The sequence below is a fragment of the Scomber japonicus genome, chromosome 20 (genome assembly GCF_027409825.1).
Source record: "Scomber japonicus isolate fScoJap1 chromosome 20, fScoJap1.pri, whole genome shotgun sequence".
Classification (NCBI taxonomy): domain Eukaryota; kingdom Metazoa; phylum Chordata; class Actinopteri; order Scombriformes; family Scombridae; genus Scomber; species Scomber japonicus.
Genome location: NC_070597.1, coordinates 16,943,505 through 16,957,206, shown reverse-complemented (window position 1 = coordinate 16,957,206; position 13,702 = coordinate 16,943,505). Strand labels below are relative to the sequence as shown.

At 40.7% G+C, this 13,702-nt stretch overlaps 2 protein-coding genes across 3 annotated transcripts; one reads left to right on the top strand and one right to left on the bottom strand.

The window, feature by feature from the left end:
* The first annotated feature begins 208 nt into the window (after nt 1–208).
* nubp2 (nucleotide binding protein 2 (MinD homolog, E. coli)) lies at nt 209–3,059 on the top strand. 2 transcript variants are annotated; one of them, XM_053341567.1, is made up of 7 exons: nt 209–259; nt 731–843; nt 1,037–1,235; nt 1,687–1,841; nt 1,975–2,085; nt 2,231–2,300; nt 2,767–3,059. In XM_053341567.1, exons 1-7 carry the CDS (start codon nt 244–246, stop codon nt 2,907–2,909), a joined length of 807 nt encoding a protein of 268 aa, XP_053197542.1. In that variant the 5' UTR covers nt 209–243; the 3' UTR covers nt 2,910–3,059. The 2 variants fall into 2 exon arrangements, with proteins under 2 accessions (XP_053197542.1, XP_053197540.1); XM_053341565.1 differs by having other exon boundaries at nt 210–259; nt 728–843.
* A 288-nt stretch (nt 3,060–3,347) lies between these two features.
* On the bottom strand, nt 3,348–11,615 carry atp6v0cb (ATPase H+ transporting V0 subunit cb). The gene is made up of 3 exons (XM_053341569.1): nt 11,341–11,615; nt 5,227–5,410; nt 3,348–4,837 (listed from the first exon to the last, which is right to left on the bottom strand). The coding sequence occupies exons 1-3, from the start codon at nt 11,411–11,413 to the stop codon at nt 4,633–4,635; spliced, it is 462 nt and encodes a 153-aa protein (XP_053197544.1). The 5' UTR covers nt 11,414–11,615; the 3' UTR covers nt 3,348–4,632.
* Between the last annotated feature and the right edge of the window lie 2,087 nt (nt 11,616–13,702).

The window sequence follows — 13,702 nt, the reverse complement described above, 5'->3', positions numbered from 1 at the left end:
CTTTATCTAGCAGCCAAAAACATAAACAAACGTAAATATTTAATTTACACAACAGCTAAACCAGTAATCTTGCATCATTTTGAGAATGAATGCGCCATGGTGCGCTCTGTCAACCTATTGGTGATTTTGGGGAGGAAGGCGGAACTTAGATGCACAATGTGATATGTGATTGGCTAAGTGGAAAGCGACGCTTTGCGGAAGTATTTGACCCCGGTGTTGCGTGCATGGATCATAATCCGAAGTATGGAGCAAAACAATGGTAGGTTACCGGTTAAATTACTAGTCAACCAAGTTACTCTAGGGGTTTCAATTTACATTGCGGGTTTATTCCTACACTTAAAAAAAACAGCAGTGTGTTTTATACTAGCCGTACAATGTATATGTAAGCTAACTGGCTAGCAGTAGCTTATTGGAAATCCGTTGTAAATATTGAACTCTGGAAGTTTCTAAAATGTCTAACATCTTTTACAGCTCACTAAATGATTACGAGTTACACGCAGACGAGTTAATGTGTACATAAAACCCGTTATTACATTGTTACTAGTGTGAAACGTTATTCAAAATGAACGGAAGCCTGCTTTTGTTAAACTTGTGAACTCGGCACATGAAATGTGACGCAATGTTGAGTGACCCTCGCTTCACACTACCTACTGTCGTACCGGTTGTGTCATAATTTACTGCAATTTACGCCTTTACTCCCCTTTTTAAAAACTATTTTTCATACTAGAAGGAAGCCTGGCCCAGGTCCGGCATGTTGTGTTGGTGCTGTCAGGCAAAGGAGGAGTGGGTAAAAGCACCATCACCACAGAGCTAGCACTGGCTCTCAGGCATGCTGGGAAGAAGGTGAGCTCAAGAAAAGTGTATATGCAAGAGAATACAGTATGTATATATTGACGTGATGGCGATATCCCATTCAAAACACACAGATGACATCTAGATATGATGCATGCACAGTATTCACCCACATATAATACCAGACTTGTGTTTACACTTATGTCCAGCCTAACAAAACTAACAATTCTCTTCTTTTCATCAGGTGGGTATCCTGGATGTCGACCTATGTGGACCCAGTATCCCCCGCATGCTGAGCGTGGGTCGTCCTGATGTGCACCAGTGTGACTCAGGCTGGGTGCCGGTCTACACCGATGCACAGAAGACTCTCGCCCTTATGTCCATCGGCTTCCTACTAGAGGATCCAGATGAAGCAGTGGTGTGGAGGGGTCCCAAGAAAACAGGTATTCTACGCTCCAGTTGTACACTGCTAGTCTGTGACTCCATTTTATAGACCTTAAACATTATCACAGAATTGGGGTAATAAGACTATTGTTTTTTGAAGAAGTCACACTATGATAAAATAAAAAAGTAATCATCATGATGCCTCAATATAGGATCTGAAGCAACATACCGAAATTTAATGATGTAGTCTACTTCAATTAAAATGTGATTTAAATTCACAGGTTGGGTTGTACAGTGATAGTAATATTTTGTTGAGTTCTACACTTGGTGCAGCACCACTTGGGCAGATTAATTCAAACATTTTAATTGACACTATTTATGGATTTGTTACTATCATTGCGCCTTGAAGGACTTACGATTGTCACACACAAACAGCTGCACTGCATGTTTTTCACTTGACACATCTTCTTCCCATTGTCCTCTGCCCCTCTTGTGTGTCCTTTTCCACAGCTATGATTGGTCAGTTTGTATCAGATGTAGCTTGGGGAGAGCTGGATGTGTTGCTTGTGGATACGCCACCTGGGACATCTGATGAGCATATATCTGTTCTGGAGAACCTCAAGAAACACAGAGTGGATGGAGCAATTTTGGTCACCACACCTCAGGTACATATTAGATTCATAGAGCCCAGTGTCTGGTATTTTTAAACTATATTAACCTCCTTATGCTGTATTATAGGCTGGACCCTACATTATATTCAGTGAAGGTTGTTCTTACTGGTCTTGTGTTGTCTTACAGGCAGTATCTACTGGGGATGTGAGAAGAGAGATCACCTTCTGTAAGAAGACAGGTGTACGCATCCTGGGCATTGTAGAAAACATGAGTGGCTTTGTCTGCCCACACTGCTCAGTGAGTAAACCTTCATGTTTGGACAGATCAAATGCAGAAATATTCACATCATACAGTAATGTTTGTATAATGTTTTAAATTAAAAAACTGCATTTTGTTACATTTTCTTAGTATCCAGGTTTAAATGACTTCTCTTCCTTTCCAGGAATGCAGCAATATTTTCTCAAAAGGTGGTGGTGAAGAACTGGCTAAAATGACTGGATCAGTTTTCCTAGGTGAGAGATCAGAGGTTGAATTACATGTGATGTTAACTTCCAGCCACAAGGTGTCACAACACACTGAGGAAGCTATCGTGTCACCCACCACTCGTGAGTGAGGAGGCATTTTACATCACTGCCATGCTGCTAAAATGGTCGATCCCCATATCAGCGTAGCAGAGGGTTTAAAATATCACTCACTAATCAATAATTCTGTGTCAAATGAACAGATTATTGATTGGTTTCCCTCAGCGGTTATCTACTTTGTTTAGATCAATCACTTGAGTAATGATGCAGCTAATGCAGTTCATCCTGTGGCAGAGAGAAGCCAGCTGTATGCCAGTGCTGTATTATAGTCTTTAAAGACAGGCACTTTATTGTAATCATTAACTAGTCATTTTGAGAGTGCTTCTTTCAGTCTAACAACAATAGTGCTTTTAATTGGTTCAGGTGTGTTAAGTAATCATTGTCCTCTGCATTTCAGGCTCTGTACCCTTGGATCCTCTCCTCAGCACCAGTATAGAGGACGGCAAAGACTTCATACAGTCATTCCCTGACAGTGCCACATTCAGTGCAATCAGCAGTATTTCTCAGATTCTACTTGACAGCCTCCAGTGTGAGCCATAGAATTCATTTTTACAAAACTCTGAATAATGTCCACATTTCAGCACTGTGAAAAGCATATTATAATGCAGACATATTAGTCATTGTGCAGATGTGATTATATCTATGTTGCACTTCCTGTACAGTTTATCATATAAAAGCTATTTACTATTATCTTGTTTTCTACATGTGATGTCAAATCAGTATCTGCCAATAGTACAGTGCATGAGGCTTTGTGTGCAGCAGTTCCTGAGGTCTTAACCACAGAGTGAAGATAACACGTAGTGCAGTATGAAATAACAGCTGAAATCTGTAAACCAGAATAAGTCAGCAAACTGAAAGATACCATTTTGTGATGAAAAATGCTGAGTTGTGCAAACTGTACAATGCTGAAAAGGTGTCACAGTAAAATAAACAGTACTGAAAACACTACATTTGGTATGTTTGTAAGCCAGTCACATCTAAGTTGGAATCTTCTTTAATTCGATTGTGAAAACATTCACGTCGACACATCAGGATTACTTCAATACCAGTGGTAATACAGGATTGTAGATTGGCTCTTTAGTAAATGCGTCAGCAGCAGTTCCATTTTCAGAAAAATACTCCAGATCAAATTGGACCAGTCCTTTTGAAAACTAGGCCAGACTTGGAACACTAATCTCACTGCATCCCTGCTGCTTGCTACAAACAATACCATCTTGCCTTCTTGTGTTATTTAAAACTTGATTTTTTGGATGATTTACGCCACATGAAGCTTTTGATCTGGATTAAATCTTCTGAAACTAGCCTGCTCTTCAGCTTCATATCCAACAGCAACAAAACACTGAAATCCATGCAGGATTTTAATGGCTGGAATGTGGAAGAGATGACGTACAGCTACAGATGAGGGGGAGGGGTGTGTGAATAAGATGGAGGAGATGGAATTTGGAAATTACACTTGTGAGACCCAACACGGGGCACACACCTTTAATGCAAACAGCAGTACTACAGGAAAAACACTGAAGTTTGAGAATGTTTGCGTAATGATTAGAATACAGCTACACACAAAACTCCCACCCACCAGCAACATACTAAAGGCAATCTTAATTATTAAACCAAGAGTTACATCCAGAGGAATTCCAACCACTTATCACAATTAACCAACAGTGCATTAAATCTATCTATATAGATATTTATATGTCTGTATATATGTATAATATATCCTGGGGAATTAAAGACTTTTGCTGCATTTAAACAGTTCAATGAACAATTTCTTACAAATAAAATCAGTGGAAAAAAATCTTAAGTCCATACACATTTCTCTTTACAAATAGATCCTCAAGATTAATGCAGAAATTGTGTCAACTCCCAAATCGATATGGGAGGAGAAAAAGCTGCGCGGCCCTTTGGTCAGCTCTTTAAGACCAGAGGCCAAGCTGCCTCAGCTGGCCTCAAGGCCTGAAATAAGTGGAGGGAAAAAAAAGAATCTTCATCATACAACTGTTTTGAAACACACACGCACACACACGCACACACAAGACGGACAAATCACTACATTGCGCATTTACAAGTTGACTATCAAATTGGGACGACTGTACACATTGTTGAGATAAGACCATATTTATGGAGCCATTTTAATTCATTTTTTCCCCCGCTTTCACTTCCTTCATCTTGTGTGGCAGAAATTTTAACAATTTTTTCCCGTTTTACACTTTTTCTCCAGCAGCAACATAAAGGACAGATCTTGTAGTGGAGATGTTTTGGGTGTTTATTTCGTGGACAGAATGAGGGCGACAATGAGCCCGTAGAGACCCAAGACCTCAGCGAAAATCAAGATGAGAATCATGCCAACAAAAAGCCTTGGCTGTTGAGCTGTGCCTCTCACGCCTGCGTCGCCCACGATGCCAATTGCGAAGCCTGCCGCCAGCCCGCTCAGGCCCACGCTCAGCCCAGCTCCCAGGTGGAGGAAAGCCCTGAACAAAAAGACAAAGTGTTAGTCAGCACATGAGGTGTAAATTATCTCTCTTGGATCGTTTAATCCTGGCTAACATTTGAAAAATACAACTGGTGCAGTATTTCCAGTATTTGTGCAGCCATTATTAAAGACAGGGATGAAGACGTGCACACATGTTGGGGGTTAAAGTTTGTGCGAGTCACCTCCAGATTTTCATCTCAGGATTTGGGATTTTTCCTTTTTGCTCCAAAAATGCAAAGGATGTGATTATTCCTCTGTGCCATGAGACTGTTACTTTCCAAATACTACTTGAAATGTCAGTATTTGAAAAAGATACGCCTTTGGAGATTTGCTGAAAAATGACTGAAAAGAAAACATATACAACAATAGGAGGTCTGTTGAACTCACCTGTAGAGGGGGATTGTCTGTGTAATTTGGTTGGCAATCAGCACTGCTACTACCAGGCCGTAGATGGCTATGATACCCGCCATGACAACGGGGATGATTGACTTCATGATGAGCTCCGGCCTCATCACAGACATGGCAGCAATACCTGTACCGCTCTTAGCTGTGCCATAGGCTGCTCCCAAGGCTGGTGGAGAAGACAAGAGAGAGAGAAATCAATTAAGTTAATTAAACAAGAAGTACACACACACACACACACACACACACACACACACACACACACACACACACACACACACACACACACACACACACACACACACACACACACACACACACACTATTATTAAAAAGGAACAATAAGCTAGCAGACAGACTACAGAAACCAGAGGGCACAGCTGAATAATGAAGCAGAAGTGAAATAAGAGATGCAGTAACAGTACAGTTCCTCTTCCTCTTTAAAAAATCCTGGATGGCTGCATTTGGGGAATTCTGCTTCAAACTGAAATAACCAATCACGTTGTCTTCTACTGACGCAAATGACATGCGACCAGAAATCTGCTTTGTCACAGTTTGCGTCTCTTTGAATGAAAAAACCGTTATTAGGGCAGACAGGGAAGTGCTGTCGTCACAAGGGGAGGAGGATGCCACATCTCCAGAGACAGCGCCAGCGCCAGAACAGGGTGCAGCTACTAGTCTCTGGCTGGCATCACTAAAGCAGCGAGGAAGGAGGAGAGCAAAACGCTTCGTCAGCATATAAGCTCCGTCAGACTGAGGCGCTGACCGAGGAGCATCGTGCCACCTACGTCACACACATACACCCAATTACATCTGACTGCAGGAGGAGAGCTTAAGAGCAAATCAATGATCCTTTACTCTGAAATCAGAAACAAACATCTGACTATAGAACAGCACCCATTCATAACAGCTGTTTAAAACTCTCCTCGACAACAAAGAATTGGATAGTTGCCGTGTATGATGAGCAAGGCGGTGAGTCATGAATCAGGGACAGGCTGGTTTGACAAGATTTCGTGCACATCAGAGGTGTGTGTGCACGTGTGTAAATATGTACATTTCCTCCTAAAGTCAACACGTTACAACTGTGAGATAGCTTGGACCAGAGCAAATGTACTGGCCTGTACAAGCGCTGGGAATTAAAGGCTGTCCCATTCTTCTGGAGATAATAGAAACAACAGCTGGGACACAAAATCACTTATTACAAATGAAACTACTACATCTGTGTGTCATGGTATACATATAATTTTAGGCGTTCAAAATTGAAACATGTGAGGTGTCACCTGCTATGTAAGAGATAACTGTAGTCAATCAGATGATACCAAGTCCAGCTGTGTGAAGAGTAGAATTAGCTAGTAGCTAAATGGGCTAAACAAGCCAGCAATGTCACTGAAAGAAGGAAAAAAAAAAAGTTGGCCCACCATAAACCAACTGAGGGTGAGGATGGCTTACGATAAGCTGGGAAATTACACAGGAAACAGGCGTGTGAGGCTACGGATATAGCACACAAAAGTAAATGAGCAATTAACAAAAAACTAAAGTGACAGGCAGGAAAAGGAGAGCCAGTCAGCCACCCTGAGCAGCAGTAGCAGCTTCAGTTAGCAATGTGTAACTGACCCCAGCAGGCATGTCTGATTTCAATAATGCAAGTGAATGGTCAGAGTAGATAAGACGTGTGTGCTTCAGAAAAGCATCAAGCCTCTGGACAAACAGACACACTATCAGGTTAATGTGTGGATGTACACTCTAAAGGATGAAGCTGAGGATAGGTTGAATGTTATAGTGTTAAATGATTATTAGGAGAAAAAAATCTTTTGACAATGTGAAACAGGCTTTTAGAAACAGTATAAAGAAAAGGAACATTATTGTTGAGCTTGCACAGCTCAACAGCGTGATCAAGAGGCAGAACAAGGCAGCGCTGAAGCGTTTATGACTGCCGTTACTAGCCTAGCTGACCATTGTGAAAAACTGTCTGAGTCACTGCAGTTAAATCCTGACCTCACATTAGTCAAAACTACAGCCGCAGTGTGTCACAGTGAGAAAATAAAGCAGAAGCAGCCAAACAATGACAGCTTAACTGAGAGGTAGCCAGAAGATTTAAATGTAACCAGTGCACGACAAAAGACCGAGAGGCAAAAAAAACAAACCACAAAATGATGAGCAGAAGATGTCACCTTTTTTGGAGAGGTTGTTAATTGAGATTGAGTGTTGAATATGCTCCCATTAAGAGTTTACAATGAGACATGTTCCATCTGCGTATACTGATCAGAAACGGAACTATATTTATTATGGAGAATGAAATAACTTTTTGGGGCAGTTGAAACAATTCGGGACAATTGCAGGACACCAAGGTAAAAAGTTCATTTCAAGCCCTGACTCATACATGCTTACTTCACTGGCAGTGCTTCCACCACCTAGCAGTATTTAGTTGCTTGAAATGTATTGTTAAATGGTTAGAAGACATTTCCTATTTCCACAAATGTACATCTGCTCTCAGTTTCAAATCTGTAGATTCTATGACATTAACACCAAAAGGAAGCTCTTTTCTCATTTCTAATCCAATATATTTATCTAAATACCTATCTGACAATCAACAAAATAAAATAAAAAGAGCAAAGACGCATCCATGTATGTATGAGGACCTGGCTGTGTGTTTTTCCTTTTGTCTTCACTGTTGAATCACACTGATGATGATTAAATATGAGACGTCCTCTTGAGAGACAGTCTTTTGCACACAGCCAAAGGCGCCCTGCCCTGTGTTTCCTCATTTCTTGGGGCAATGTGATGAGCTAGCATGGAGACAGAGCTGGTTAACTCTAAGATTGGCTGTGACGCTCTCTGGCAAATGGATCTGGAGGCAAGCAGGCCAATCTTCAAATGAGTGCATGGCAGCCGGCCACATCCCCGACTGCTTATATTGATTTATCACCAGACTGATGCCATCGATACAAGGTTAAATCACTCCTGCCCATCTACAGAGATGCGTCTGAGTATAAGTGGGCAGTGTTTTTGTAAGCTCTGACAAATGCACAAGATACTCTTACATTTTGTTTTGGCTATTGCTGTGCTCATCTCTTTAAATCCTACACAAACTATACAGGGTATCAAATCTAATAGACTTACACCTGCATAATGAAGTATACCTACTTCAACAGACGAGAAACAAACCTTGTACTTTAGCTATAAAAATGTTTTCTTTAATACAATATTCTGGAAACACTGAAACCTTTCTCTGGACAGTTTCTTTTAGTCTTTCATTCTTACATTCACAGCCAGTGTAAATACTACCTTCCTCTCACTACATTTTTCTTGGTAAGCTTCGCCTCCCTCCGGCTGACAGGTATGGGACGATAGAAAAACACTGACTTTGTGTTCTGACGATTAAAGGTTTGATATGTGGCAGGGCGGCTTCTGCAGTGGTGTGGAGGCACAACCTCTGGGTTTTAATCCTAATCCCTTCAGCTTAGGTAAAGAGCTTTTACCCCTTTTCTTTTTTTCTCCCTGCAGAATATTTGATGTATGGGATGCCCTTGTGACGTCTTGTGACGTCAGAGCAAGAGGTGCCTCCAGCCACGGATGATGGCGCCTGCAAAATGCCCACGCAACAGAAGATTGATTCACTGTGCAGTAGGGGACTAGGGAAGCACTGCGCTGGTTTTAAAAGAATAAATCACAGTATCAAGAAGGTTGTAGTTGTAAAAATGTGTTCCTCTATCACAAAACTGTAAAGATGTGAGGTTACATGTGGAATTTATGAGACATGCTGAAGCATGTCTGGACCTTATGCTGCAGTCACAAAACACACTGCTCAGCTGACGAGCGTGTGATTGAGGAGAGAGGGAAAGATAATGCTAGAGAGTAAAAAGTTCAGTGATTGAACACACTAGTGAAGTAGAAAGCCTATAATTGCACAGGGAACTGTAAAGGGAAGATAGAGCAAGAAATGCAGTTTTAAGCAGTAAAGCAAACATTTATCTTAGAGAAAATAGATCAAAACGAACTGTTAGTTTAGACAGAGAAAGCTGTCATGGAGCGGAGATACCAGTCCCATTGATAATGGCCACTTGTGAGTGTCACCTGTTCTGAGGCCAGGCATCACTAGAGGCAGTCCTCACAACACGACACCGTCACTAGACTACTGACACAATACATCATCATCACCTGACACCAGAAGATCACAGCAACTTACAGCCTGTAATTGATAATTACTGTAAACTGAATACATCTAGGGGTTTTTGGTATGTTGAACAGAGTGATGCATTTTAAACCAACCATTTTAGCAAAAACTTTTCCAGACTTAATGCCGGATCAAATAAGTGACGGTGGCAATAAGATGTTAATTGCAGCCATTGTCCTCAGCTTGTGTATACTACAGTGACTGATATCACACGCTCTCAAGCTGTAACTTCCTGTCTGCGCCTTCACACCTTAAAGCTGAAGCCTGAATCATCAAGTATCCCTGTCTACCCCACCACTACCCCCTCCCTTCTTTTTGCCAGTATGATTCCTCCCTACTGGCTAATTCCCCAGCTGTCAATGGTTCACCACCACAGACTACCACAACTACTACCCATGAGCCAGGGCCACCACCAAGCTGCTTTCATCTATCACTGCCCATTACAGCTGAGCTATGACAAGAACAGGTTTGGCTTTGGAATATACCTTCTCATTTTTACTTTCATTTTTTACACTGTGACCATTCACTGGTAATGTCAATTAAAGAAAGACTACACACCACCTATAAACATAGATGAGTCAGTTCTACCAAAAAGCCTCGAGCTACAGCAGGTTAATACGATCCCTCTGTAACATAGTCAGATACTAGCTTGATTTCCCATTTGAGCTGCACCCATTACACCAGTCAGTCTAGTAACATGTAAGCCTCAAAACACTATTGCCACATCAAGTAGCTCCTACCATGGATTAACGTAAGGCCAATAATAAACTAGGAAATTATCCATAAAACAAGAATGGATGAACAGGTCAATTTCAAAGTTCAAATGCTCAGATCAAATGCTGTGGTGCTAAATCAGTTTATCTTTTGTAAAAGAATGGCAAAAAAAAAATCAAATTTAAAAAGCCATACTTTCTTTTAACACATTTACATGTCTGTCTTTATGTTAATATTTCACAGATCAGTAGCCAAATGGTATTTCCAAGTCAGATGTCTCATCATGTGATAATCATGTGACCTTGTGTCATTCCTTTTAGCAATAAGGAAGTTAACCAGCTGTTCCTACTTTCAAATGGTCTATTAGGTTTTAAGAAAAAACGTTTTCAGCTAAAGATAATTTGTGTTAAATTAAATGTCACACCAACGAAATAACAGCTGTCAAATTGTTGCAGACCAGCAGATATTCCATGCAGAACGGTTTCTATTCAATCGTGCCTTGTCATTGGTCATCTCTACTGTCAAGCTACATTAGATAAATGTGTAACGTTATACAACGCATCACCTACTGCCAGCTGATAACACTCTTAAACCCTGCAGGATGTAATGTAGAAGTAGCAGAAAAGGTTGGAATCAGCCTTCAGTACTCCTGCTAAATACAGCAAGCTAGTCAGGAGCTAAATGAAAAACAAATTGACACTGATTTATGCTAGCTTCAAACTTATCTTCACTACATCGCAACAAGATGTTATGATCCGTTAGCATTTGATTCTTAATCTTCCTTTTCTATTGTAATAGAGCATTTACAGGTCCGGGCTAAGCTAACATTAACTAATGTAGTCGTCATCAGCTAAGTTAGCTATCTAGTGTTGGCTGGTCTTTGATGTCTGTCGTTGAAGCAGAAATATAACTTAACTAATTAACTAGTGCAAATTAGACATTAGCATGTTAGGAATAATACAAAGTCACTGGCTGTCCGGGATAACGCTAAATCTAACTAAATTACAGTTCAAGATTAGCATTGCAACGTTGACGTTAGCAAGGCTTTCGACTTGCATAGATGTTAGCTTCCATGGTTGGCAATTCATAGTAGCCTGTTGAGAATTATACAACTGTAAAAAAAAAATCGGTTAGCAGCAAATACACAATGCGACACTTAGTAACAAACAAACAACAATCTTAAATGTGTAAAGTGACCGTGTGATAGTTACCGCTAAACACCATAGCCGCAGAGGCGCCCATCACTGCGAAGAACGGAGAGTATTCGGGGCTTGAGGCCGACATTCTTTCTCACACAGTATAAAAATAAACTAAATATACAAAATTAATTATGGATGTCTACTCCAAAATCGCACTTTGCGAAACCTGTCGAAGGCCACTAGGTTGAAAATGAGAAACCGAGTACACTAGGAACCGTCTGACAACCTAACTAGCAGTGGAGACGGGATAGTCACGACTCTTCTGATAAATACCCGGCGCAGCAGCACAAAATGGCGAAGCGGAAAATATCACCTGACTGGCCGTACGGATCAAACCTATCATCGACTGGGTGTGGGGGGCGCACTAAACCAAAGTTCGTTAATGATATATTGTGCTACACAACGTATGTATGAAACAAGAAGTGCGACTTTGAAATGATACACGATTTATTCTGGGGAAAAGAAAGTGTTTTACATTTTAGTTTGTTTTGTTTTTTTTCATTTTTTTGAAGGTCACCCCTATCAAGCATCACTTTGGTGTGCTCCGCTGCAGGCTTTCCCTTTGATATCATTCGCCCTTCAGAAGCAGGAGGATGAAATGATGGGGATGAGCTAGAGATGGTGTGAAGACAGTACAAATTTGAAGAAGAAAATGGTTTATTTTATCCTATCTACCAAGGAAAGAAAAAAATAATAATCTAAATACATGAATGCATCACATTATTAACCAAACGATATCCATTATGAATGGTCATGCTCTAAGAGAACCTCATAATTAATCAATTATGAGGCAATTGTAATTGTCCTAATACTAATAGTCCTTATGTTAAATATGTCTAAAACACATTTCTGCATTTTACACCAGTACTCTACCATGCAGCGGAGGGTGGTTTACAGTCAGTTGTGATATGCAGCAACGTGAAGCGTGAGAGTGAGAGAATTTGAGTCTGAGTGTGTATGGTTGATTGTGTATGTGGTGGGGGGAGGGCCACCGAGAATCCCTATTCTACTGTATAGCTCCCAGCGAGTGCAGGCTCAGAGCTCCAGAGAAAGGAGGGGTCGAGAGAGCGAGGAAACCATGGAAAAGATAGCATGTGAGGCATGTGTGAGTCAGAGAGAGCTTGTGCAGTCCCCATGCCTCCTCCTCCTCTTCCTCCCTCTCCATCCATCCTTCCATCCTTCTCCATCTGCATTGCCTAGTCTAGTCAGCACTAGAGAAGGACCCCTCCCCCCTGCATCACTGTAAAGGCCCCTCACTCGTGATGCAATTTCTACACCAGCATCACAGAACTCTTTCCTTTCAAACACTTTTCCTTGGCCAACATCTTTACTCCAGCTGCCAAATACAAGGTTGCATTATGTAACTAAAATTCATCATTTTGAGACTGGGATGACGTGTGCTCAGTGGTGCATTGAAAATAAAAAAGGTCACAGCTGATTAAGATTAGACTTTTACTTCATTTTTGTCTTTCTCTGCTGACTGAATACTTACTGATCCAGAAATGCTTGTTTCACATGGATAGGGATGTATCCTTCCTGCAAACTTGGATTATGATATCCCTATCTAGGATATACACTCAGCAGGAATTTGCAACCAGCTCATACAACATGTGGTGATACGATAGCCTATGTTGATTTCCTGTTTGTTTTGTGTGTGTACAGCGACTATGACGTTCTTGTCTTTGAGTTGCACCAATCAAAGGGTTGAAATAGGTCAGAGTAAGCACACACCACATTTTAATGGCTCGTCTGATGCTGTTTAAGGAAGGGAAATGGAACTGAGAAATTCTCACAAGGACATGATTCATTCAAGACAAAATTGTCATTTGCTGCCAATTTCTTATGTAAAGTAGGTATAATGGGACTTTAGACATATGTAGACTACACTGTTGATGTGATTCCTACACCTTTCAGTTGTTCTGGTATTGATGAGGATTAAATTCAAGAACTCTTCCTTGAGTAAGATTTTCCCAGAATCCAAATAAAGGAAGTTACTGAACTTCTACTCTCCGGTTTGGTATTTGTTTCAATGAATGACCAAAAACACAACTATTTTTATTCTCTGTGGGATGAAGAAATCATGAATTTTCCAAATTTTCAAGATGCTAATGTGTAACTGAAAAGATGAAAAGGGCAGAAAACTGATTTCTACATGAAAAACAAATATTTGTTTTCTTAGATGCTTTTATATTGATTCTTATAACTCTCTTAATATAGTTTTTGACGGACAAATGTGAGCCCAATTTTTGGCCTGTATGGAGTATCACTGTGATCATATTACATCAATTGATCTGTGCATAAAAACTATCTTTGATCTCTTCTTTGCTTCCTAATCCCCTGTTCACTGCCCCTTGTTATCTGAGGTGATGGGGGC

Bases quoted from the DNA above. Each gene is read 5' to 3' on its own strand.
- nubp2 (XM_053341565.1), top strand. The intron at 1,842-1,974 runs GTACATATTAGA...GTTGTCTTACAG, and splicing joins TTTTGGTCACCACACCTCAG to GCAGTATCTACTGGGGATGT. The intron at 2,086-2,230 runs GTGAGTAAACCT...CTTCCTTTCCAG, and splicing joins TTGTCTGCCCACACTGCTCA to GAATGCAGCAATATTTTCTC.
- atp6v0cb (XM_053341569.1), bottom strand. From the start codon at position 11,413: ATGTCGGCCTCAAGCCCCGAATACTCTCCGTTCTTCGCAGTGATGGGC. The intron at 5,411-11,340 runs GTAACTATCACA...CTTCTCCACCAG, and splicing joins TGCGGCTATGGTGTTTAGCG to CCTTGGGAGCAGCCTATGGC. The intron at 4,838-5,226 runs GTGAGTTCAACA...CTTTTTGTTCAG, and splicing joins CAGACAATCCCCCTCTACAG to GGCTTTCCTCCACCTGGGAG.